Source organism: Gymnoscopelus microlampas (assembly GCF_963454915.1).
Source record: "Gymnoscopelus microlampas genome assembly, chromosome: 7".
In the NCBI taxonomy this organism is placed as follows: domain Eukaryota; kingdom Metazoa; phylum Chordata; class Actinopteri; order Myctophiformes; family Myctophidae; genus Gymnoscopelus; species Gymnoscopelus microlampas.
The window spans coordinates 57,202,694-57,230,183 of NC_139944.1; the positions used below are offsets into that span (position 1 = coordinate 57,202,694).

At 41.1% G+C, this 27,490-nt stretch overlaps 1 protein-coding gene across 1 annotated transcript in view; it reads right to left on the reverse strand.

Annotated features, from left to right (window-relative positions):
- The window catches only part of LOC311048680 (inositol 1,4,5-trisphosphate-gated calcium channel ITPR1-like), a 184,039-nt gene that overhangs the window by 67,247 nt on the left and 89,302 nt on the right, over positions 1-27,490 (reverse strand). The window contains exons 28-39 of the mRNA XM_084061942.1: positions 25,821-25,895; positions 25,146-25,283; positions 22,932-23,057; positions 21,936-22,136; positions 20,625-20,876; positions 18,677-18,802; positions 17,712-17,840; positions 11,051-11,171; positions 9,675-9,859; positions 8,236-8,384; positions 6,997-7,108; positions 4,545-4,580 (exon numbers count right to left, since the gene is read on the reverse strand). Of these exons, the coding sequence (XP_083918068.1) occupies positions 4,545-4,580; positions 6,997-7,108; positions 8,236-8,384; positions 9,675-9,859; positions 11,051-11,171; positions 17,712-17,840; positions 18,677-18,802; positions 20,625-20,876; positions 21,936-22,136; positions 22,932-23,057; positions 25,146-25,283; positions 25,821-25,895 (1,650 nt within the window). The remainder of the gene's footprint in view (positions 1-4,544; positions 4,581-6,996; positions 7,109-8,235; positions 8,385-9,674; positions 9,860-11,050; positions 11,172-17,711; positions 17,841-18,676; positions 18,803-20,624; positions 20,877-21,935; positions 22,137-22,931; positions 23,058-25,145; positions 25,284-25,820; positions 25,896-27,490) is intronic.

Here is a 27,490-nt window from a genome sequence, read left to right on the forward strand (position 1 = left end):
AATTGTATATTTATATATGCAATTAGGCATTAGGAAAATATGCCCACATTTTTATGGGGCCAGGCTTCCAGCATGGACCCATATTGTTATTCGCATTATTCCATTTCTTCTTCTTCTTCTTCTTCTTCTTCTTCTGCCGTTTTTGCCAGTTCTGGCTGAACCGTGCAGTCGCTTTTTATGAAACTCGGCCATATGGTAGATGGTCATGAAAAACGAACAAAAAATAAACCTCACAATCTTTCGTCAAAAGGTGGCGCTATAGCACTCAGTTGAAAATGACAACTTTGAACAGGTACAACTCATGCCCTGTTTCACCTACAGCCATGAAACTTCGATGCACACATGCGTCTCCTCATGCTGAACAACTTTCACACTCTGACTTTTGACCTCTGACCTTTAGATCTCCCACCATTTTGAATTATATGAAAACAGTTAAAACCTATCTCCTCCTGGGATTTTTGAGTAATCTGCACAAAACTTTTTACACATGAACTTTGGACCTATACCAAAAAACGTTTGCAAAATATCTTCCATAAGTGAAAAAATGGAAGCTTTAATGAGCCAATGAATATTGCAGTTTTATGACAATTATTCATCTGCCCCTAACACATACATGCAGACTTACCATTCTTTGAAACTTTGCAGAAATGTAAAGGGGCCATTCCAAATATCACTGAAACCAATCTTACTCCAATTGGTCAAACGGGGGCGCTATAGCAATTTTTTGAAAATTGAAACTTTAAACAGGCAAAAGTCATGCCTCGTTTGGCCGACAGCCATTAGACCTGCTTACACATGTGCCTTGACTAATGAGGAACACATCTATCACGTTGACCAGTAAGCACCGCCCTTAGATTGTCCGCAATCTTGAGCAGTTTGAAAAACACTTAAACCCAGGATTTTCAGCTATTTGCGTGAAACTGTATGATCTGTGTGATCTCCTTTTTCATAGGTTCTTGTCTGTTGGTGGCTTCTCGCTTAAATGTGTGCCCACAACCTGAAGGTCACCAGTTCAAGCCTCACTTGGTGCAGACTTCATCTAAGTTGCATTTCACACAACATGACTATCAATGAATACATCTGCAATTGTTAAAGATAACATGAAATACTTAATTGAGTGTTTTTTACATACAGCTGATCTACAATCTCACAACTTTTCAGATAGCAATGAGAGTATGTTTTTTCAATGTATAACATACTTCATTGTGAAAATAGCCAATGTACAATCTGACAACTTTTAATGGTTTGTGAGCTTGTAGATCGGCTACTTTCACTAATTTTGGTTCTGAGGAGATGTACAATTTCTTCATTGGTAAATGGTTTGTGAACGAGTGATCTTAGTGTTAGTGAAACAGGGGCTTGGGTCATGACAGAAGGCAAGAGTTTGTGATCCTCCACAGACAATATAAGCCTGGACAAAGATATAGCACCATAGGTAGTGTTGCAGCTACCTAAGAGTGCTTCATGACCGTAAGGTTGCCGGTTCAAGCCTCACTTGATGCAGACTCATTTAAGTTGAAATGCAAAAAACATGACTCAATCTATTCCGTTTCCATGGCGCTCTCTCTCTCTCTTCAATCTATTCCATTTCCATGTCTTTCTCTTCAATCTATTCCGTTTCCATGTCTCTCTCTATGTCTCTTCAATCTATTCCGTATCTATCTATCTATCTATCTATCTATCTATCTATCTATCTCTCTCTCTCTCTCTCTCTCTCTCTCTCTCTCTCTCTCTCTCTCTCTCTCTCTCTCTCTCTCTCTCTCTCTCTCTCTCTCTCTCTCTCTCTCTCTCTCTCTCTCTCTCTCTCTCTCTCTCTCTCTCTCTCTCTCTCTCTCTCTCTCTCTCTCTCTCTCTCTCTCTCTCTGTCTGTCTGAGGGGTGGCCATAGCTGAGTGGTTAGTGAGCCCGCCTAGGGAACCAGAGACGCTGGTTGCCCCAGGTACGATGCCAGGCCAGGTCAGCAAATGTGTCGATGAAATGAAATTTGTCCCTGAGCAAGACTCTTAACCCCTAATTGCTCACAGGCACTCATTGGAAACAAGACCGCAAGGACTTCCATGAACTGACCTGTTAAAGTAATTATCATTTCTCTTTCTCTCTCCTGGCCCCATATTATCGCTGCTTGCAGCTATATTTTTATTTATTTTTTTGACCCAAAGACCAAGGAGATATGATTTTTCGAAGATCTAGACTCCCATCCACCTCCTTGTTAACTTAAAACTTAAAAATTCTGTATCTCGGCTCCTGAGTACTTTTTTTCTTTCAATGAAAAATCTCTTGGCATAAAACTGCAAAAAATCTGAACAAATTCTGGCAGTGAACGTGTTAAGATGTTGGAGTCAAAGGTTTTTAACGAGGGAATATTCAATATCTGGCTCCATTTTGGGGCTCTGGCTCATGGACTAAATGCCCAATTTGCATATTTAAATATACAATTTCTGAAAACCTGTAATACGATAAATCATTGTCTTCATGTAAGTAATCAACTCAGGAAGTTTCATTATGATAACTCTTTTTTACATGTTGTCATTTTTTCACCTGTCATGTACGTATGGGGAAAATAACAAAATGTGTGATAAATATGAAAAAGCTGCTCCTGTGGAAAGGTTATCATATATTTATTTACTCGTTTTGACCCTATGAACAGTTTAATATAGGTATGGTTTTGACCCTATGAACAGTTCAATATAGGTATGGTTTTGACCCTATGAACAGTTTAATATAGGTATGGTTTTGACCCTATGAACAGTTCAATATAGGTATGGTTTTGACCCTATGAACAGTTCAATATAGGTATGGTTTTGACCCTATGAACAGTTCAATATAGGTATGGTTTTGACCCTATGAACAGTTTAATATAGGTATGGTTTTGACCCTATGAACAGTTTAATATAGGTATGGTTTTGACCCTATGAACAGTTTAATATAGGTATGGTTTTGACCCTATGAACAGTTTAATATAGGTATGGTTTTGACCCTATGAACAGTTTAATATAGGTATGGTTTTGACCCTATGAACAATTTAATATAGGTATGGTTTTGCCCACTCTTTCCATAATGAAATCTTGTCTGGCTCATGGACTATAACGCAAAGTAACATGTTCATCATTTCATAGGAGAGCTTTTCATTGGTTGTAATTAATTAAACACATATTTAACTCATTGAGTGCCAAAAGACGTCAAAGAAGTCATGTGGCCTGACGCCCTGAGCGCCAAAAGGCGTCAAAGACGTCATGAAAAAAAAAAAAAAAAAAAAAAATGGTAACAGTGATGTCATTTACCCATCTATAACTACTAGTAACAGTGATGTCATTTACCCATCCTATAACTACTAGGATCAGTGATATCATTTACCTATCCTATAACTACTAGGAGCAGTGAACCCTTACGGCGCTCGGGGAGCATTAAGGGGTTAAGAGTCTCGCTCAGGGACACACGTCGACACATTGCTGGCCTGGCCTGGAATCGAACCTGTGACACCCAGGGCCTCCGGCCTCCCAGGCGGGCTCTCTAACCACTCAGCTATGGCCGTGGCTTACCCCTGCAGTTACTTAGTTACTTTACAGTGTTATAGAACGGCATGTGTCCAAATATAAAGTAGGTTACCATGTAGTCCACTGTGTTCACACACACACACACACACACACACACACACACACACACACACACACACACACACACACACACACACACACACACACACACACACACACACACACACACACACACACACACACACACACACACACGAGCATCCTGGCATCATGCCCAGGCAGTGACTGACTCACTCACTCTTTATTCACCTTGGAATACCTCATTGTTGTTCACTCACACACTGACACACACACACACACACACACACACACACACACACACACACACACACACACACACACACACACACACACACACACACACACACACACACACACACACACAGAGACACTGTACTCAAATGCCCCCTAAACACACACCTGTACACACACACACACACACACACACACACACACACACACACACACACACACACACACACACACACACTGTACTCAAATGCCCCCTAAACACACACACATGTACACACACACACACACACACAGTACTCAAATGCCCCCTAAACACACACACACACAAACAGTACCTCAAATACCCCTGCCAAACCCACACATGTACGCACCGTACACACACACACACACACACACACACACACACACACACACACACACACACACACACACACACACACACACACACACACTCCGTTGTATGACGGCGTGGCATGTCAAAAAACAGACAATCTAAGAGCTTGTAGATCTAAGAGCTTATAGATCTAAGAGCTTGTAGATCTAAGAACTTGTAGATCTGCTATTTTAGACGTGCGGCAAACGTCATACGACGGACTATAAATGGGGGCGGGGTTTAAACACAACACATACAGACAGGAGAGGAAGAGGAGGAGTTAGAGGAAGAGGAAGAGGAGGAGTTAGAGGAGAGGAAGAGGAGGAGTTAGAGGACAGGAAGAGGAGGAGTTAGAGGAAGGAGAACCTTAGGCAAATCCAACTCATCATCAAACGCTCTGAGCTGAAACACAAGAGGAGGGGGGGGAGGGTGTTAGAAGGGTTAGAGTTCAAAGACCTCTTCACAGTCTACTACAACATAAGGGTCATCAACAGGGGGTCCGGGGGACCACCCCTAAGGGGGGGGCTAGCATTGTTATTAGTATAGTTATTAAGCACAGCTAGTGGTTCTTAACACTTTTTCAAGTCAAGGACCCCCCCCCCCAAATATTTGGCCGCACCCCCCCCATCTGAAAATGTTTTGTGCCAGGGACCCCCAAATGAATATCTATTTGACCGCGGACCCCCATCAAAAAAAAAAATGTTGGTGAAAAAATGTGAATATGTATTGGTATTCTCCCTGGAACAAAACATGTTCAGATGGGGGTCCTCCTGGTCCTTGACATGACAGAAGTCTGAGAAGCACTGGGTGTTAATCTGCGTTCACACAGGCAGACACAACGATACAGTAGGGGTGTGCCGATACACTAATTTCACCAAACGATACGATACGATATTTGGCTCACAACTTCGATACGATATCGATACGATACGATACGCACTTTTTTTATTATGAAAATATATGGAGGAGAAAAAAAGAAAATGCAAACAAATAATTCTGTTTTTGCATTATTCAGACATGCAAACTTGTAGCTTTTCAGCTACAATAGCCGTTTTCAATCCGATTATAATGATTGTAAAAAAAATATATATATATATATTTTTTTAAACGATATTTTTTTTCTCCCAAAACGATACATATCGTCACGAAAACGTATCGCGATATATCGTGGGACGATATATCGGCACACCCCTAAGATACAGGCTAACGTTCTGTTTCAATGGAAGCTAACATGAAGATAAAGACACATCCATGAAGCTGCTGCTACAAAAAAAACTACAAACAAGCTGAGCTGGTTTCAACTTCAGCTGCAAAAACACAAAGCTACACACGTGCCGTATAGCTTTGTATGTTGTGTCTCTGCCTGTGTGAACTCAGCGTAAGGTATAGCACGGTACCATGGCCTGGTGTGACCTCAGTTACAAAGAACAGTTATGTGAACACAGGATGTGAACGTGTAGCAGAGACATGGAGCCTGGAATAACCCTACACTAATATGAATGAAGACATGCAGTATATCCTGGAATGACCTACACTTATATAAAATGTGTACCAGACACATGGAGCCTGGAATAACCTACACTACTATGAATGGAGACATGGCCTGGTGTGACCTACACTACTATGAATGGAGACATGGCCTGGTGTGACCTACACTACTATGAATGGAGACATGGCCTGGTGTGACCCACAGTTACATAAACGTGTAGCAGAGACGTTATAGCCTGGTCTGAACCTACAGCTGTATGAAAGCATCTGGACTGAAGCCAGGAGGACGCATGAGGAGCCAGGAATGCTTTTCATAAACGGGTCATCCAGGGCCACCAGCATTATTTATATGTACACTACACTACACACACACATAGTGTGTGTGTGTGTGTGTGTGTGTGTGTGTGTGTGTGTGTGTGTGTGTGTGTGTGTGTGTACAGTATCATTTCAGACACAGAGGCAGTGTGAGGACAGTAAGGTCCTGCATATCCTCACAAAGACAAACGGTTGCTTTAAGAAAACAAAAATAAATAATTAGGAACAGATTGAGGTTTGAGGTTCTGCCCTGTAATGCCTCCAGATGATTAGCTTAACCCATTCAATCCAGGGAAACACATCTGTGTCATTTTAGATTTCTTTGTGCCGCACTATGAGCTTGTAGATCTGCTATTTTTGAAAAATCTTGAACATTCTTTGCAAATCTTTAATATATATCTAAAAAAAAATGTCTAAATCCTAACAGTATGTTTCTATATCAGTGGTGCTCCAACTTTTCCATGTCAAGGACCCCCAAAATTATATGTATTTGGCTGCGGACCCCCCCATCTCTAAGTATGTTGTTCCAGGGACCCCCCCAGAAGTACAGATCGGAGTTAAAAATGTTCACTTTAAAACATAATATATATTCAAAGATTTGCATGAATTTTACACAATTTTTCCAACAAAAACAAATGCAGATCTACAAGCTCATAGCTTGACACTTGGTGCCACATTATGAGCTTGTAGATCTGCTGATTTTTGAATAGCCAAATAAATCTTAAAATCACACAGATAGGGTTTCCTGGTCTGAATGGATTCATGTGCAACATTGTTTTCTCACTCAACAGTAAACACACCAAGTGTATACATACAGGGTGTCTGCACATTTAAGTGACTTTTTAGGACTTTTAAGACCTTTTTAATAGCTCTAAAATGAAACATAACATTGGTAAAATTGTGAAATAATAGAGGCAAAACAAATGAATGTGAAAATAGCAGATCTACACGTTCACAGAGCTTGTAGATCTGCTATTTTCAGAATATTTATGGGTGTAATGCTGTAGAGATCTACCTTCTCTCCATAGCCTCTGTCTTTGGTCATCATCTCCCTCAGAGTCTGAAGAACCTTGATGCACAACCTCTCCTCGTTCTCTTCTAGAAGCTGCTTGGTGTGTTTGATCAGCCTGCACACACACACACGCACGCACGCACGCACGCACGCACACACACACACACACACACACACACACACACACACACACACACACACACACACACACACACACACACACACACACACACACACACACACACACACACACACACACACACACACACACACACACATTATTCATTTATTTATTATTATCGTTAAATGGTAAATTATATCGTGCAGCAAATGATAAAATACGTCTTTTTTTCTATATTTTATTTTGTATTAATGATACAATACTTCATGGGGATTTTCACTTTAAAATACTTCCGGCGTAATGTTCACGTCTACTCTGATTGGTCAGGTGACCAGCTCTAGGAAGAGTCCTGGTGGTTCCAGACTTCTTGCATGTATGAATGATAGAGATCAATGTGTTAGTTGGGACCTTCAATGCTGTGGAAAGTGTTGTGGTAAACCTTCCCCAGATGTGTGCCTCCCCTCCATACAATCCTGTCTCAGAGGTCCACACACAATTCCCTTTGACCTCATGGCTTGGTTTGGTTTGCTCTGACATGCATGCTGTGAGCTTGTAGATCAGCAACGTTTTTGTGCCACAACATCGTCATCGTACAACGGAAGTATATATGGTCTCTGTCGGATGGAAACCTCATGTGTTCCACAACTGTTACTTTTCAGCATTCAAATTAAAAAATAGCAACAGTAGCAGATCTACAAGCTGTAAACGTGTCGCGAAGCGCCACCTTGGTCGCATGTTTCACAACACCCACTCCATGAATTTCACCCCCGAAAGCCTTTTATTTATATATATTTTCTATTGAACGCTGTCGGGGTTGACCTTCCCGCAAAAATGACGTCATCTGGCCGGAAAATGGAAGCGGAAATGCACCGGTTTCCTGTTTGGCCAGGAACTACTGCACCGGTTTCCTGTTTGGCCAGGAACTACCGCGCTATTAACAAAAAAGAATCTCACGCTTTTTGAAACGCTTCCGTCTTCCGGTGAAAACAAATGGAATTCTGGGTAACGCAGTAATAAACGAACGGCCTGCAGTGACGGTAATGACCAGGAGAGGCTGCTAAAAAATTGTTTTTTCTAAATTTGCACTGTACAGCTTTAAAGAAAGGCGTGTTATGGCTCACTTGCAGATGAAGCCTCCGCTCTCACACTTCCTGCGTGAGTCGGTGTTCTCGGGGAAGAGGAGCTCTGGACGATGCAGGACGTCCACCAGGACGGACAGCTCAGCCTGGACCAACGGACGCAGGCGGTCCTCCAGAGCAGACACGATGTCCTACAGACCAGAGGGTGGAACAAGCACTCCCGTTGTTTTACTTAAGTAAAAGCATCAATACTGCAATATAGAAATACTCTGTTACTAGTAAAAGTACGGAATTAAAAAATATATATATATTCTTGAATTCATGGATATTATTATTATTTTTTTCACATTCATAAGACAATAATTTGATGACCGGCAGCGGTTCCGGTAAGAGACACAAAGAGTCTCATTTGTGTCTCCTACCGGAACCGCTTGCTGGTCATCAAATTATTTGTCTTAGGAATGCGAAAAAACCCCAAATAATATCCATGAATTCAAGTCTCCATGAGGTGACTAATCCATTGAAAAAAGGTCATTTTGAGCTATCCCTTTAATGCAGGGGTCTTCAACAGGGGGTCCGGGACCCCTAGGGGGTCCTCAGAGTTGCTACAGGGGGTCCACCAAATCTCTGTGTGATAAGATCATTGTTTTTTACATTAACCACTTGAACCCTATAGCATCCCTATTCTAAGGACAACTTTAGCCGAAAATAGCAGATCTACAAGCTTGCTTGTAGATCTGCTATTTTCGGCAAAGAGGGGGAAAAGAGCAGACCAAGTACAGAGTGAAAGTTTACTAAGTATTGACGGTTTAAGTGGTTAAATGTCTGAAAATACACATTAACATGAATCCAACATCTATGAAAAGCTTTAATCTGCAACACAATTTTAAGTAATATATAGTGGGGGTCCCTGCTTCATCTCTCTCTCAGTTAGGGGGTCCTTGGCCTGAAAAGGTTGAAGACCCCTGCTTTAATGTATGACTGTACCCCTCGTGCTGTTTTACATCTCTGACAAACAAAGTATTCAATCAATCAATCAATCAATCAATCCATTGAAGTACAGGTGTGGCTTCAATGTGCTTATTTTAAACTATTGTAAAATACCAAAACATTTTTTAAACGATAAAAGAAGGAAACCGAAAGAAGCAAACCTGCAGTAGTCCCCAAACTGAAAACAAATAAATTAAATTAAAAACGCTGAAAAATACAAAAAACTATAATAACTGTGTACAAATGGAACCAAATGGACCCGAAAGCGTCCAGAGTTACATTAACACTGATGACTTGACAGTATAAAATATCAAATATCAAATGGGGGGTTTGTGTTGTTCATATCAAAATGGGGGTCCTTGAAACTCAAAAGGAACATGGAGACAGACAGACACAGACAGACAGACAGACAGACAGACAGACAGACAGACAGACAGACAGACAGAGAGACAGAGAGACAGACAGACAGACAGACAGACAGACAGACAGACCTGCAGTCTCTCGATGATATTCCTGTAGTCTCGTGAAGTGGTCATCACAGAGTCTCGGCGCGCGGCGTTTCGTGCGGTCAGCCTCCAGCTCAGGGCGGTCTTCTGGACGATGTTGTTGGACTTCACAAACAGGCTGTTTACCTGGTTGTCCAGATCCACCGGGATGGCTATGGCCCTGCCCTTAGCTGACCCACACACACACACATTATATCACTGGCACTGTACACATCCATCTAATTTATGTCTATATATGACCATTTTTGACTGGAGGACAGTCATCTCGCTGGTGCCCATTGTTCAGGAAAGGAGAAAAACTTTTTTTTTTTTTTACACAAAATGAGTTTATGGCCCAGTTAGACTCTTCACATACCAGAGTATGTCTGACAGACATTTCAGAGCTTAAATCGACATGTAAATATGAAATAAATGCATAAACATGCATTAAACATAAGGTTAGAGCTAGCATGTGCTTACAAAATCCTCAGTTTCCATCCAAACATCGCAAAATTGCGGTAAAATCCGCTATTTTTTTGATCACTAGTCTGTTGGCTTGTGTCTAATGAGAATGTCAACTAAAGATGTATAAACAATCATATTTTGTTAAAACTGTTGTGAAAAGGTATCTTAGTTAAGCCCTCCTGGTCACTGGAACCAGCCGGTTCCAGCAGGGAGCAGTGTCAACTGGTCTTTTCTCTACTGAAAAGTTTTAACTTGACTTCAGTTCTATAAACTGTAGTTTCAAAACTATTCACTCAATCTTATTAACCAATATATCATTATTTTTCTATGATTCCCTGCTTTCATATGACATGAAAAAATGCAAGATGACTGTCACCCAGTCAAATTTGGTCACATATACACACTATATAGACTGTATACAAGAACAGCCATCTAATTTAGTGAGAACCGTATGCCCGATTGACCTCCAACTTGGCGTGTATGTCTCTGAGAGCCTGAGGGAGCGCAGCGCCGAGCGGGAAGTCGGTCAGATCAGCGGTTGTCCAGGAATCTATACATTTCGTAGCGAGTGCCGTGATACGAGTTTGTAGATCTGCTATTTTTTAGAAATCGTGAAAATTTGTGCAAATCTTTGAATATATTTTTCAAGCCAACATTTTTAACTCAAATCTTTTTCACCTAGCCACCTGGCATGCACACTACAGTGTTTTCAATCACTTTAGCGTCTCCGTGTAAACGCAGAATAAAAAGTGAGAACGCGACGACACTTTGTGCTTTTCTGTTCTGATCGTTAGTGTGTGAAACGTGGTGGGAGTTTAACGGAGAACAGTGAGGCAGGTGTTGCTGTGAGTGTTTCAGCGTCTTAACGGAGAGGAACAGGTGAGGCAGGTGTTGCTGTGAGTGTTTCAGAGTCTTACCGACATCAGAGAGCACTTTGATACAGCTCTCTACGAAGCCCTTCTGGACGGGAACCAGCCAGGTACAGTGATACACCCTGAACACTGCCTGGAGGAGCTGGACGAACACTGGCTGTCTGGTCTGAGAGAGATGGAGGAGAAGATCATACATAATATGTTATATTATACACTGTCTGGTCTGAGAGAGATGGAGGAGAAGATCATACATAATATGTTATATTATACACTGTCTGGTCTGAGAGAGATGGACCATAATATGATACATAATATGCAAGGGATAATGTACGGCGCGCCGGTCGTTGTTGAGAAATAACCCCCGACAGGATGATTAAATGCTGAGGTGAAGCCGAGGTGTCTATTGATCCTGAAGGGGGTTATTTATTTCTAAACAACGACCGGCGAGCCGTACATTATCCCGCTTATTATACGGCTACTTAATAAATACATTAATACATTGACCCAAATGTAACAACAAAACAAAGTATTTCCTTGCTCACGGCAATGGAAGTATTCCATAAGTGTTGCGCTGGGCGGACACGGTCGCCTAGGAAAACAACACGACCGTGTTGAGCTGGCCGTCCGTCCAGGCCAGGGCAACACAATCACCTCAGAAAACAAGGAAGTGTTGATCAAACAATAATAATAAGAAAAAACAGAAAACATGTTTGGTCATTGCATCGTCTATTTCTCTCTTCAAATGTTTTCAAAAACATTGTTGAGAGCAACGTTTAGTTGTAAATGACATGGTGTGTTTGTTTCAACCCGATCTCCAATAATTTAGTATACATTGCACTGAGTGTCATTTCGTGCATAGCCAACTGGAAAACCTGAAAATCAGTGCATAGCCGCCCGCATTGTGACTAAACCATGTCGGAGGCGCACAGTCTCAAGGGAACTGGAGCCACGTGAGGGACCACCGAGCGAGCTAAAAGCGAGCGAGTTGCCGTCCCGAACGTTGTGACGTTCCCTTGAGCCTACTCAGCACCGTTTGAGTTATGTACCGATAGGCACAACATCGTAAATGTTGTTGTGGGGACTGATCTGCTTCCGGGTTTTTCCGGGTTGCAACCGGTTACGCCCACCGTGGGACTCGTCGTACATATGCACGGATTTTCTGGGTTTCTAGGCGACTATGCACGGAATGACGTGCACTGGATCCGCTATGCAATGTATACTACATTATTGGAGATCAGGCTGGTTTGTTTACATGGCTACATGTTGGATACAGCATAAAATCAAGCAGAGCAGCAGGTGTTCTGAGTCTTTGATTAGACAGAGGTCTGTTATTGAGCTCATTGGTCATTATTCAATAACACACCGCTGAATTCAACGATTGACCAATCAGAATCAAGCATTCAACCAAGCCGAGTAATAAGTTATATTACACACTGGCTGTCTGGTCTGAGAGAGATGGACAAGAAGATAGTAAAGTAATACAATACGTTATTAAATGTGTCTATAGTTGTAAAACACAGATTATCATCATTATCCACGGCCTTGAAAGTATTCAAGGTGTCCTTCTGCCTAAACTAGCTGAGCTTGTAGATCGACTATTTTCGGCGAGCGACCATCATATGACAAAGCATAATTCAACATAATACACCCACATGCAATTCAGTATCACTCACACACACACACACACACACACACACACACACACACACACACACACACACACACACACACACACACACACACACACACACACACACACACACACACACACACACACACACACACACACACCATGGAGTGAAACCAGCATGTCAACCAGAAACTCAGTGATGTTTTGTATTCCCAAGAGAACCATGAATGTCCATAACATACACACACATGTTCACCCAGTGTGAGACAACTCTCTCATTAACATGATACACGTCACATTAATACTTCAGCATGCATTCATAATGCATAAATAAATACATTTCCCCTTCATCCAACACGACTGTGTATAACACCCAATCATGTGCACTCCTCTCTGGAATATAAACTTACTATATACATCACCATCACTTTCCCAATCACAGCCTACAGTACGGAATGACAGAACACATGACAGAGAGGTCTACAATGACACATACTGTATATTACTATATATAATGACAGAACACATGACAGAGAGGTCTACAATGACACATACTGTATATTACTATATAGAATGACAGAACACATGACAGAGAAGTCTACAATGACACATACTGTATATTACTATATAGAATATAAGAACACATGACAGAGAAGTCTACAATGACACATACTGTATATTACTATATAGAATATAAGAACACATGACAGAGAAGTCTACAATGACACATACTGTATATTACTATATAGAATATAAGAACACATGACAGAGAAGTCTACAATGACACATACTGTATATTACTATATATAATGACAGAACACATGACAGAGAAGTCTACAATGACACATACTGTATATTACTATATAGAATATAAGAACACATGACAGAGAAGTCTACAATGACACATACTGTATATTACTATATAGAATATAAGAACACATGACAGAGAAGTCTACAATGACACATACTGTATATTACTATATAGAATATAAGAACACATGACAGAGAAGTCTACAATGACACATACTGTATATTACTATATAGAATATAAGAACACATGACAGAGAAGTCTACAATGACACATACTGTATATTACTATATAGAATATAAGAACACATGACAGAGAAGTCTACAATGACACATACTGTATATTACTATATAGAATATAAGAACACATGACAGAGAAGTCTACAATGACACATACTGTATATTACTATATAGAATATAAGAACACATGACAGAGAAGTCTACAATGACACATACTGTATATTACTATATAGAATATAAGAACACATGACAGAGAAGTCTACAATGACACATACTGTATATTACTATATAGAATATAAGAACACATGACAGAGAAGTCTACAATGACACATACTGTATATTACTATATAGAATATAAGAACACATGACAGAGAAGTCTACAATGACACATACTGTATATTACTATATAGAATATAAGAACACATGACAGAGAAGTCTACAATGACACATACTGTATATTACTATATAGAATATAAGAACACATGACAGAGAAGTCTACAATGACACATACTGTACATTTATACAGTACATGCATGTGGGAGACATTCATGTCACCGGAGGAGGCAAGAATGTCATTAAAATTACATTTAAAAGTAAATATATTAAATATCCCTGCATGTTGTATCGTGTGACTTAACCCATTGAGGCCTGAGTTTCCAATTCTGCAAAATGTCTTCTAAATCGGTTTTCTGAAAAACCTGTGTTTCTATATCAGTGGTTTTCAAACTTTATCATGTCAAGGACCCCCAACATAATATGAATTTGGCCGCGGACCCCCATCTCAAAATGTGTTGTTCCAGGGACCCCCCAGAAGCAAAGATTTGAGTTAATGTTTGCTTTAAAAGAATATTATATTCAAGGATTTGCACACATTTTCATGATTTTTCAAAAATTGCAGATCTACAAGCTCATAGCGCGGCACTCGGTGCCGCGCTATGAGCTTGTAGATCTGCTATTTTTGAATAGCCAAAGTGTAAAATAATGCTTTTTAGCTCAAATAAAAAAAGTGAAACAGATGCGTCCAAAGGTCTCAATGGGTTAACAAACAGCTCATGAGCGCAGGCAGGCAGCACGCGTCCACAAACGGCCCTCTTTGTGAAAAGATAAACAGGATATTCTGACAACTATCACAACGTGAAGCTATACCATGCAGTACGTCTTCATTCTGTCTCATTCAATCATTTCTAGAAGCTGGACGACCAGGTTTGCAGGAACTCGTGCAAAAAGAGCGGACATGCCTTTCCTGGTGACGCTGCCAGTAAATGACACATTACTCTCATTCATTCACAGGAAGCAGCTTTATTTTTAGAAGCACTTGTTTGTTGGCAGAGAAAAGTAAACAGTGACAGAGTCCAGGCTGGTATGAAGTACTACCATTATGTTTATACAGTAGATCTTATCGCCTCCTCTTTACGGAATAACACCATCAACATTCTGTTTATGGCCACGAGACACGGTTATTATAGTTGACTAAAACTAAAACTAAAAGAAAGATAGAAAGAAAGCAAAACTAAAACTGAAACTAACAGAAACTAAATAGAATGTGTTTGTTTCAGCTAAAATATAAATCAAGGCTTTGCTCATAAAGCCTGAATACTACAACTAAGACTGAAACTAAATGTGTGTGTGTGGGGGGGGGTTACTCAGGGTCTCAGCTACTGTCTGACAACTTTGAAAACCCCAGATATAGCAGACCTGCATTAACTCATTCAATCCGGACAGACATCTGTGTAATTTCTTTGCCTAATCAAAAATAGCAGATCTCCAAGCTCATGAGCTTGGAGATCTGCTATTTTGTGAAAACAGAATAATGGAAATGTCTGCAAATCTTTAAAAAATAAAAATAAATAAATAATTATATATATATATATATATATATATATATATATATATATATATATATATATATATAAATATATACACACACACACATTTTTATGTCAAATCTTTGCTTCTGGGGGTCCCTTAAACAACATATTTTGAGATGGGGGTCCATGGCCAAACAGATATTTTGGGGGTCCTTGACATGAAAAAGTTTGAGAACCACTGATTATAGCAACATACGTTTTTTCCAAAAAACTGTTAGGATTTAGAACCACGGTTCTCAAAGTGAGGTCCGCGACGCATAGCCAGGGGGTCCGCGAAATAATTCAGATCATATATATTTTTTGTATTAAAAAGTAAAAAGAAAGTTTTTACATATTACTATTATATTTTGTGATATGAAATGTGAGCTTACCATAATCACAGTAATCCTTAATCATATTCCATCATATTCAAGGGCTTTTGCTGAGAAATGAGACAGACCCCAGTCACTTTCTGCAGAGGGCAGGTGTGTGTGTCTGTGTCCAGCTGACGCTCGTTAATGTTATAGGCATCAAAGCAATTATGCTTCTACTCTGTCAAATAGGCCAACATCTAATCTAACATTAGTGGGACTCATTGAAACGACCACCAGTGAGTCCCGGGACTAATTTAATTGAAACCATCACTATATTATAGTAGACGTAATAGATATTATATTGATATTATAGCTTTGATTTTATTTGATTAGATATGTGATGTTGTACCTGACAATTAGTTGACTTTTGGACGGTGAAAATATACCGCATATATCTATATCGGTTGATATCGGAATCGGAAATTAAGAGGAGAGAGAGACAATATCGGAATATCGGATAGTGGCAAAAAAGTCAATGGCGAAAATCCCTTATCCTTACAATAAGTTTATTATTTAAAAATTGAAGCGCCTACTAAAAGTCACCTTTAGACTGGTCATTTTACATGTCTGTTTTCATTAGGACTACAGAAGTGTTCATTTTCTGAATTCTGAACCATTAAGATCAGTTACTTGAAAAGTGTGCCGTCAAATTTTGCACAAAAGCAATTTGAATAAAATTACTATCGGCACATGATGCATATAGTAGTAGTGGTTTCTGTTTATGACTATGAAATGGGTCTGAATGATTTTGATTGAAACATTTTGAATACAAATAGTTCCAATGGCATCTAAATGTACACATGTGGTTGTAAGTATATGCTTATCGGTACTAAAAATTCTCCCCTCCAAGGGGTACCTGGGCCAAAAAAGTTTGAGAACCCCTGATTTAGAAGACATGTGTATATCTGCTATAGCCAAAGTATAAGCTAATGGTTAAAATGGTTCAAATCTAAAATGACACAGATGCGTTCCCGGTCTTAATGGGTTAACAACAAACATAGCAGACCTGCAAGGCAATGTGTCAACTTGTAGATCTGCTATTTTTGGCACACAGCACCGTTTGTGTGATGGAGCATTGGTGTGATGAGCATGCGGTCCTGAGGAGAGGATAACATGGTGTCCCACCCCTTCCTCCCTGACCCCTCCCCTCTCCATGTCCCACTCCTCCCGCTCTGACCCCTCCCCTCTCCATGTCCCACTCCTCCCGCTCTGACCCCTCCGTCTCCCACGTTCATTAATAAGCAGTAAATATGTCAGGCTATGGTTTTATAGCTTCTATAACTAGGTATCTATTTGTGGAGCCTATTACTAAACCTCCAGGGCTGTGATATAACACTGTGGCCTCTGGTTTGAGGGAGTGTGTGTTAGAGGTAGGGCAAGTGATTGTATTTGGTTAAATACATGTTAAATAGCTGTATATACTGATAGTAATCGTTGCTATAGAGTGTTTGCTCAGTAACACCAAGTCTCCATGTCTCCCTAATTTAACAAAACAAGCATTTTCAGGTCGGGTTACCAATGTTATCCAATCAGGATAGAGATCTCAGACAGGATAGAGATTAAAACGTGACACTGGAAGTGATGACACAAAGGAATGAGCAGACACACAACGGGAATGGAACATTATACATTGTAAGCCAATAAATGGGTACCCTCTCCTGATTGGCTGAAATGTTGCCACCCACCTGAAAATGTATTTTCTGTTTATTAAGTGGTCGTGGTTAAGTGGTCAGTGGTCAGTGGTCAGTGGTCAGTGGTCAGTGGTTCAGTGGTTAAGTGGTCAGTGGTTCAGTGGTCAGTGGGTTTACCTGCAGGCTGGTGCTCTGGTCAGAGAAAGGTGAGCTGAAGAAGGTGGTGACGATGCTCATGACGGTCTCTGTGACGTAGCGCTCCAGGATGATGTCAGCGTGTTTACGGTCACTGGTGTTGTTGCACACCTGCATTAACAAGACATATTGTTGCTGTCGGGCAGAAACATCTCATGTTCATATAATGGGCTCTATCTGTGTGCACCGCTTTACCCCCCTAATGCCTATGCCTGGATTTAAAAACATTTTTTTGTAAAAACATTTTCAACTAGAAAAAGCGCTATAACAGGCCAATGTGAAAAGGGTGGCATTTCTTCCTCGGCCTAGTGGGAATGAGCGTGTGAAATTTCACGGAAATCACAAGCTGCGTTCATGATTTGAGGAATTTTGTTCAAAACGGACCAATCCTGCAAACTTTGGAAGCCAACCTTAGCCAATCAGGATGGAATATGGGAAATCGGACAGATCCGTGTTGATCACATGACTATAGAGATACTGTGAACCGATTTGCATGACGTTTGGATAAAATCTGTAGGAGTAATGTAAAAAATGTTTTTTGCACAAATGGTGGCCTTTTGGTGGCGCTATAACAGGCCCATGTGAAAAACTTGAGGCAGAGGTTCTGAATTGGTATCCAGGGAGTGGGTGTGCACAGTTTCGCAGCGAGCGGGCCAACGGTGCCGGAGATTATCTGGTAGCACACGGACAGGACACACACACACACACACACACACACACACACACACACACACACACACACACACACACACACACACACACACACACACACACACACACACACACACACACACACACACACACACACACACACACGGATGGACGGACGGACAGGGGGTAAAACATACTCTCTCGCCATGCCCCCACACGGAGAAACCCGGTCCTGGTCACGGCACCGATGTAACGCCCATGCATTCTGATGAAGAAGCTCTGTATTCCAGCCTCACCCTGCAGATGTCCACCAGGAAGTTCTCAAAGAGCTTCCACATGTGGTTGGAGGTGTAGATCTCCTTCATCTCCACCTCTGTGTCCACGTAGCAGTGGTTCAGGAAGTTGATGTAGGCGATCTTCACCTGCAGGGGGACAAGGTCAAAGGTCACGACATGCGTTCAGTTCTTCCTGGTCTGAGCCGAAGGTCCTTATAATTTACATGTTTCACTAGTTTTAGATTTTTTATTTCAAGCGGATTTGCTAGTTTAGGCTTTTTTTTTTTATGTTTTACTAGTTTTAGGGTCGTTTCAGACGGGGAGTGGTGGACGCAGTTCTCGCTCGGATCAGCGTGCCAAATAATCGCCCGCCTCTCATTGTACATGAAGGCGAGTCCAGCCACTCCCCGTCTGAAACGACCACATTAACTCTTTGAATGCCGTTGACTCGATAACGCGTCAATTGCTAGTTTGTCCAGTTGGCCGTCGACGCGTTAGACGCGTTGGACGCGCGTTCATTGTTTAATCTCTGATCGCGCTAATCTGTTTATTTTTCATTATCATTTTGGCTTCCTGATTCCTTGAGACTCACCCTGAACCGGATGCAGAACGCAGATTTCATTTCCGGGTCAATTTTTTTTTCCTCTGTCATTTTCGGCCAGAATAGGGAAACACGCGTTTTTTCACACGGTGTAAAAGACTAACGGAGACCTCCTCTTCTATTTTCATTGGTCTGGGTGACGATCAGTCATCGTAGTCGTGTATCACATCGTTTTTAGGCCGATCAGGGATTGTCGAAAACGTCACATCCGGTTCATGACGTAATGACTGTTTGTGTCATGGGGGGGGGGGGGGTCAGCAGGGTGATCAAGCTGTCTATCTACTGCTCTCTAGTGGTAGAATTGTACTATGAGTTTAAAATTGCAGTCAGAGAATTTATTTGAATGAAAAATGACAAAATTAAAAAATTAAAAAACACGCAAATCGCTGGCACTGGGGGAGTACTTTATGAAAATACTCTGGCAGTCAAAGAGTTAATATGGGGTAGTCAGGGGCGAGATTCAAAAAGCTCAGAAACACTGTGGAAATATCACATCTACAGACTCATGCAACGCTTCACTCAACTCACCATACGATACGAATCACGATAGGATTTTTCATGTTTTTTTTAAACCAAAATTATTTTCCTGACAAATTACCATTTTTTTTTCTCTTACAGTATATATATATATATATATATATATATATATATATATATATATATATATATATATATATATATTTTATTTTACAATACTGTGCTTTCTCTTATCCTCTTTTCAATACAGTAGAAAATGACTGAAAACTCTTTTTTTTTTAATCAATTCCCTTTAAAAAATCCTGTATGTTCTTCTTTGTTTTGATTGCGCCCTCTGCTGTTTGCATCGCAATACCTTTTTTTATAAATCGATACCCTAACCCTTAAACTGTCACCAGTTTGAATCGAGTTTAATCGATTTACGATAAATTCGCTGCATGCCTAACAAACTCGCAAGCTTGTAGATCTGTAGACAGTCTAGCTGCCATTCTCTGATCCCCTTGTGGTGATTCTATTATCTCCCATTCAATCACATCTGTGTCATTTCAGACTTCTTTGGATATTGAGTATTCAAAAATAGCAGATCTACAAGCTGCCAACGAGTGTCGCGCTATGAGCGTGTCGTCATCATCTTGGAATACTTTGAAACAACATTTTTAACTGAAGTCTTTGCTTCTGGGGGGGGGGGGGGCTGGAACAAAACATTCGCTTTAACAAATATACATTCAAAGATTTGCACACATTTCCACGATTAAGACAAAAAATGCAGATCTACAAGGTTATGATGAGCTTGTATATCTGCTATTGTTGAATAGCGCAAAGACATCTTAAAAATGACAGAGATGCGTTCCCTAATTGAATGTGTTAAAAAGGACAAAGTAAACGTCTCACCTCGGGGATGCAGTCCTCGTGGGTGACCACTCGGACGATGTCGTCCAGAGGGAGCAGAGAGTTGCACTTGATCTCGGTGTAGACGTTCTTGCCCTCGGTGCAGACGGCCAGCAGCTCCACCAGGTGTATGTGGTACATCAGAGGGCTGTTCTCGTCCATGCGGTCGCGCTCCGAACGCATCATCTGCACCAGCGTCTGGAAGGAGGCGCGGTCGTTGTAGAACACCAGCACGTCCTCGCCCGCGTTCACCAGCTGGACGGATGAGGAGACAAGAGGAACCACGTGGCCTTAACGATTGTGTTAAATACATCTCTCAAGATAGATTCTACTATAACAGCTGATGCTGTCAGCACCTCCGCCTTGTTAGTAGGAATACACATCCGGGAGTACCCGGGAGGAAGTGGACTAAGAAAGGGGAGGAGACAAACCAAGTTCCTGTTTCTACACAGAAAAGGAGGTGGTGCCCCCCCCCCAGAGGCAAAAACAAACATTTTTTACAGAATGGGTTCCCAGGTTGTTTTGTTATATCATATTGTCTCTGTCCGGTGGAAACCTCATCTAAAACTGTTACTGTTCACCATTCAAATAACAAAATAGCAAAAGTAGCAGATCTACAACCTCCAAGCTTTCGAGCTGAGGGAGGGAATGAAGGGGGGAGGGAGTGAGAGACGGAGGGAGGGAGTGAGAGACGGAGGGAGGGAGTGAGAGACGGAGGGAGGGAAGTGAGAGACGGAGGGAGGGAGTGAGAGACGGAGGGATGGAGTGAGAGACGGAGGGATGGAGTGAGAGACGGAGGGAGGGATGGAGTGAGAGACGGAGGGAGTCTTCTAAATCCCAACAGTTTTCTGAAAAACCTATGTTTCTATATCAGTGGTTTTCAACCTTTTTCATGTCAACCCCCCCAAAATGATATGTATTAGGCTGCGGACCCCCATCTCAAAATATGTTGTTCCAGGGGAACCCCCCAGAAGCAAAGATTTGAGTTAAAAATGTTCGCTTTAAAAAATAATATAAATATATTAATTTGCACACATTTTCTCGATTTCTCAAAAAATAGCAGATCTACAAGCTCATAGCGCGGCACTCGGTGCCGCGCTATGAGCTTGTAGATCTGCTATTTTTGAATAGCCAAAGTGTAAAATAATGCTTTTTTAGCTCAAATCTAAAAAATGACACAGATGCTTCTTCAGGTCTTAATGGGTTGTTAAACATAAACCATCCCTTCGCCCTGCTGCTGCACCTTACCCACATGTATGTAAAACATGCACTTTAATACTTTAAATGCTAAAGTGTGAGGTGTGTGTGTGTCACCTCGGCCATGACGATGTCCTGACACTTCTTGATGAACTTGTTCTCGGCCTTGACGATGGTCTGGAGGAACTTGAGGTACTGGACGTTGCGTCCGTGCGTCTCGATGCAGTGGACAAAGTGCTGGACCACACGCTCATTGATCTCACTGCACAGCTGGAAGTTATTCATGAAGATGTGCTGCATGGTCACCGCCTCCAGGATCTATAATAATAATAATAATAATAATAATAATATTAAATATTATTAATAATAATAATAAGTTATTCATGAAGATGTGCTCATATTGACAGCCTCTAGGATCTATAATAATAATAATAATAATAATATTCATCATCATAATCATCATAATCATCATACTCATAATAATACATTCTTATCCCATTCAAACAGGGAACACATACTGTGTCATTTTAGATGTTTTAGCTATAAACATTATTTTATACTTTGGGCTATTCAAATTAGCAGATCTACAAGCGTATAGCTTGTACTGTAGATATGCAATTATATATATTTTTTATCGTGACAATGTGTGTAAATCTTTGAAAATATGTTTTTTAAAGCGAACATTTGTAACTCAAATCTTTGCTTCTGGGGGGTTTCTACAAATGTCTTCTAAATCCTAACATATTGTTTTTGAAAAAAACCTGTTGTTATAATATCAGTGGTTCTCCAACTTTTTTTCAAGTCAAGGACCCTCAAAATGATTTGTATTTGTCCTCGGACCCCCCCCCATATCTAAATATGTTGTTCCAGGGACCCTCACCAGAAGCAAAGATTTTCAAACGTTCGTGATAAAAAAGCAGATCTACAAGCTCATAAATAGCAGATCTACAAGCTCATAAATAGCAGATCTACAAGCTCATAAATAGCAGATCTACAAGCTCATAAATATCAGATCTACAAGCTCATAGCGCGGCACTTGGTATGTCTGAATGTCCAAAGACATCTAACATGACACTATATAATGATGATGTAATAATAATTATATCTGCTCACCCCTGGGTTGAGGAACAGGTTGATGTGTTTGTGCAGCAGAGCCTGGTTCTGCTGGTTCCCTGCACAGAAGTTCTGCAGGAACTGATGGGCCAGCTTCATGATGTCCTGCATACGCACGTCTTCACCCTGGAGACATGATGGACATGATGGACATGATGGACAAGATGGACATGATGGAGACATGATGGAGACATGATGGACATGATGGAGACATGATGGACATGATGGACACACAGAGAGATGTAGACGTGTCCCCACGGTCCACAGGGTTCTGCTCTACAGCAACAGGAACACCCTCCCCGAACACCTGAGAGCACCACAGTCCACTGATGCTTTTAGAAATGGACTAAAAACCTGCCTTTTTAACACAGTGTTTTCTTAATGTTTCCTTGGCCTGTGTTTGCTTTGTCTTTGGCCTGTTTTTACACCTAGTTTTAATGTGACCCTTCAGTCTAGTGCTGTTTTTATACCATGCTTTTACACCGGCTTGCTTTGGTTCCCAGTTCGATACCGGGCTCCCCCAGAGTTAGTGTTGAAGTGTCCTTGAGCAAGACGCTGAACCAACAAATTGCTCCTGATGAGCAGATTGGTGCCTTGCATGGTTTCCTCCTCCATCGGTGTATGAATGTGTGTGTGAATGTGTGTGAATGTCTGTGTGAATGTGTGCGTGTACATGTGAGTGTACATGTGTGTGTGAATGTGTGAATGTAATGCACAATCTATGTAAAGCGCTTTGGATAAAAGCTCTATATAAATGCACCATTTACCATTTATTTACCCTGTAGCACGTTGAGAATGCATTATTATTATTATTATTATTACAGTCCACAGTGTGTACCTACAGTCTACTGTCCACAACAAACTAACTACACTAACTAACCTGGACATGGACAGACAGAGGGATGTAGACGTGTCCCTACGGTCCACAACAAACTAACTACACTAACCAACTAATGTACAGATTATAGATTTATTTTATAGATATTCTACTGTTTAGACTGATGATAGGTTCTTGGGTTAACCCATTAAGACCTGGAACTGTGTCCTTTTTAGATTTGAGCTAAAAAGCATTATTTTACACTTTGGGCTATTCAAAAATAGCAGATATACAAGCTCATAGCGCGGCACCGAGTGCCGCGCTACGAGCTTATAGATCTGCTATTTTTGAAAATTTGTGAAAATGTGTGAAAATCTTTCAATATATATATATTTTTAAAGCGAACATTTTTAACTCAAATCTTTGCTTCTGGGGGGGTCCCTGGAACAAAATATTTTGATGATATAGAAACATATGTTTTTCAGAAAACTGTTGGGATTTAGGAGACATGTAGAATCGGCTTCAGGTCTTAAAGGGTTAACTATGATCCTAGATGACTTTTTCTATGCATTTGATGTATTATACCGTGTTTACCTTGCTTATTTAGTCTCTCTGAACTAAGAGTGTCTGCTAAATGCCTACATTATAAACTGTAACCCTGGACATGGACACACAGAGGGATGTAGACGTGTCCCCATGGTCCACAACATACTAACTACACAGTCAAATCCTCATACTGTAGGACCACAGTGAATACTAGTCCACAGGACTTGTTAGTGTTATCCTTTTAGCTGTTCGCTTTTACTGTACCTCGTGCTGTTTACATTTATGACTAATAAAGTATTCAATCAGTAAAAACATAAAATCAAAACATTCTAATCAGGGGTGCAACAGTTAATCATAATTATTATCTTAAATGTATAGAGCGCTTTTCAAAATACTCAAAGACGCTTTACTTTAATCACACCAATCAATTTATAGCGCGCGCGCACACACACACACACACACACACACACACACACACACACACACACACACACACACATACACACACACACACATACACACACACACACACACACACACACACACACACACACACACACACACACACACACACACACACACACACACACACACACACACACACACACACACACACACAGTGTAATAGCACCTGATAGCACATGTTGTGAAACCAGCATGTCAACCAGAAACTCAGTGATGTTTTGTATTCCCAAGAGAACCATGAATGTCCATGCATCCCTGCAATGCGGCCCCCCAGAGTGAGTGTGGAAATTCAGTGGCCCTCACCATCTACAAAGTTGCCCACCCCTGATCTACAGGATCATGTTCCTTACCTCCTCATAAGGGATCTGCAGGATCATGTTCCTTACCTTCTCATAAGGGATCTGCAGCAGCTCCAGGACCACGGCGTGAGCCCCCATGTTCCTCAGCAACCTCTGCTGCTGCTTCCTGCTCTTCCTGCCTGACAGACCTTCCTGGACACACAGCCTGCTGAGACGCAGCAGGATCTGAACAGAGGAAAGGTAGTAGTATTTACTGTATCTCTAACAGGATGTGTAAAGGCTCATTCACCCAGCCTTTAACACAGAGGAGAGGTAGTAGTATTTACTGTAACTCTAACAGGCTGTGTAAAGGCTCATTCACCCAGCCTTTAACACAGAGGAGAGGTAGTAGTATTTACTGTAACTCTAACAGGCTGTGTAAAGGCTCATTCACCCAGCCTTTAACCCATTGATACCAGGAACGCTTCTGTGTCACTTTAGATGTCTTTGGCTATTCAAAAATAGCAGATATACAAGCTCATAGCGCGGCACCGAGTGCCGCGCTATGAGCTTGTAGATCTGCTATTTTTGAAAAATCTTGAAAACATTTTTTTTAGATTTTTTTCCAAAAAATGTTATGATTTAGATTTTTTTAAAGAATCACCTGAGGTCTTAATGGGTTAACACAGAGGAGAGGTAGTAGTATTTACTGTAACTCTAACAGGCTGTGTAAAGGCTCATTCACCTGTAATGGTGTGATAACATGACATTACGTTGACCCACCTCCTTCACCACTCTGTAGTTGTAGGTGCTGGTGCTCTCAGGTTTCTTTGGCTTGTCTGAGCTGCTGGAGTCTCCCTGCAGGACGACCAGAGCAACGTCCAATCACTTTACATTACAACAAGAGAAGGAAGCTGCTAGCCTGGTAACCCCCTCTCCGGAATCTCATTTGTATTTTATTTCAGGAGTTGGGTCTGGCCTGAGAGCTTATATGGGCGTTTCGGTTGTCGCCCACAAAGTGGACTAGCCTATCAGCGTCCTCTCTCATTGTTCTGTGATTGACAGCGCACGTTGGCCAATCAGGTGGAAGCCGAGTGGAGCCGAACGAAAACGAACGGCGGCCATTAAAACTTTCCCAGCTGTATTTTAAAACTTCAAAACGCTCTCAAACTTCTTTTTTTGTCGCACGGAATCTACTTTTAAGATATTTTTCGGATAGCATTTAGTTGTTTAACTTTATATATGTGGTCAATTAATCATAACGGACACTATTTAAAAATGTACAGGCTAGGAAGCTGCTGCTCCAAAGGAATGTACAGTGGATCACTCAACAGGCAGGTGTACTGTATTATGAAAACACACATCTAAGAAGTCTGGCATTGTCTGTGTCTGCACCCCCAGAGGTTCAGACAAGCATGGGGGAACATAATGAATACATAACGACATATTTCAATGTCTGGATGAATTTGTATGCCAGTGGTTCTCAAACTTTTTCATGTCAAGGACCCCCAAATTGACCCTTATTGGCCCGCGGACCCCCATTTGAAAAGATATGCCAGGGACCCCCATAAGAGAAGATTTCTATGGCTCTAGCAGTGATTGATTCTCAATCATTTTAATTTCAAGGACCCCCAGTTTGACATGCATTAGGCTACGGACCCCCCATTTAATGGCATTTCTATCTCTGAGACCCCAATTCACATTGTAAGATCAATGTTAATGTAACTCTGAGAGTTACAGACCCATAAAGGTCCATTTGGTTCTTAACTATCCATCATTTAGCTGGGGACCCCCTGGAACTCCCTCAAGGACCCCTGGGGGTCCCCGGACCCCACTTTGAGAACCAATGTTGTATGTAACTGTTTTAACTGTTTGTTGTCAACATTATCGTTTTTCTTGTTGTTCTTATGTTATATATATATGTGTGTGTGTGTGTGTAATCTATGCATCATTGTAAATGAGGGTCTCCCTCAATGATCTCTCCGAGAATCTTAAATAAAGGTTGAATGAATAATACCTTCTTATGAGGTGTCCCATAGTGCTGGTCTCTAGTACCTTCTTATGAGGTGTCTCATAGTGCTGGTCTCTAATACCTTCTTATGAGGTGTCCCATAGTGCTGGTCTCTAGTACCTTCTTATGAGGTGTCCCATAGTGCTGGTCTCTAGTACCTTCTTATGAGGTGTCTCATAGTGCTGGTCTCTAATACCTTCTTATGAGGTGTCCCATAGTGCTGGTCTCTAGTACCTTCTTATGAGGTGTCTCAGAGTGTTGCTGGTCTCTAGTACCTTCTTATGAGGTGTCTCAGAGTGTTGCTGGTCTCTAGTACCTTCTTATGAGGTGTCTCATAGTGCTGGTCTCTAGTACCTTCTTATGAGGTGTCTCATAGTGCTGGTCTCTAATACCTTCTTATGAGGTGTCTCAGAGTGTTGCTGGTCTCTAGTACCTTCTTATG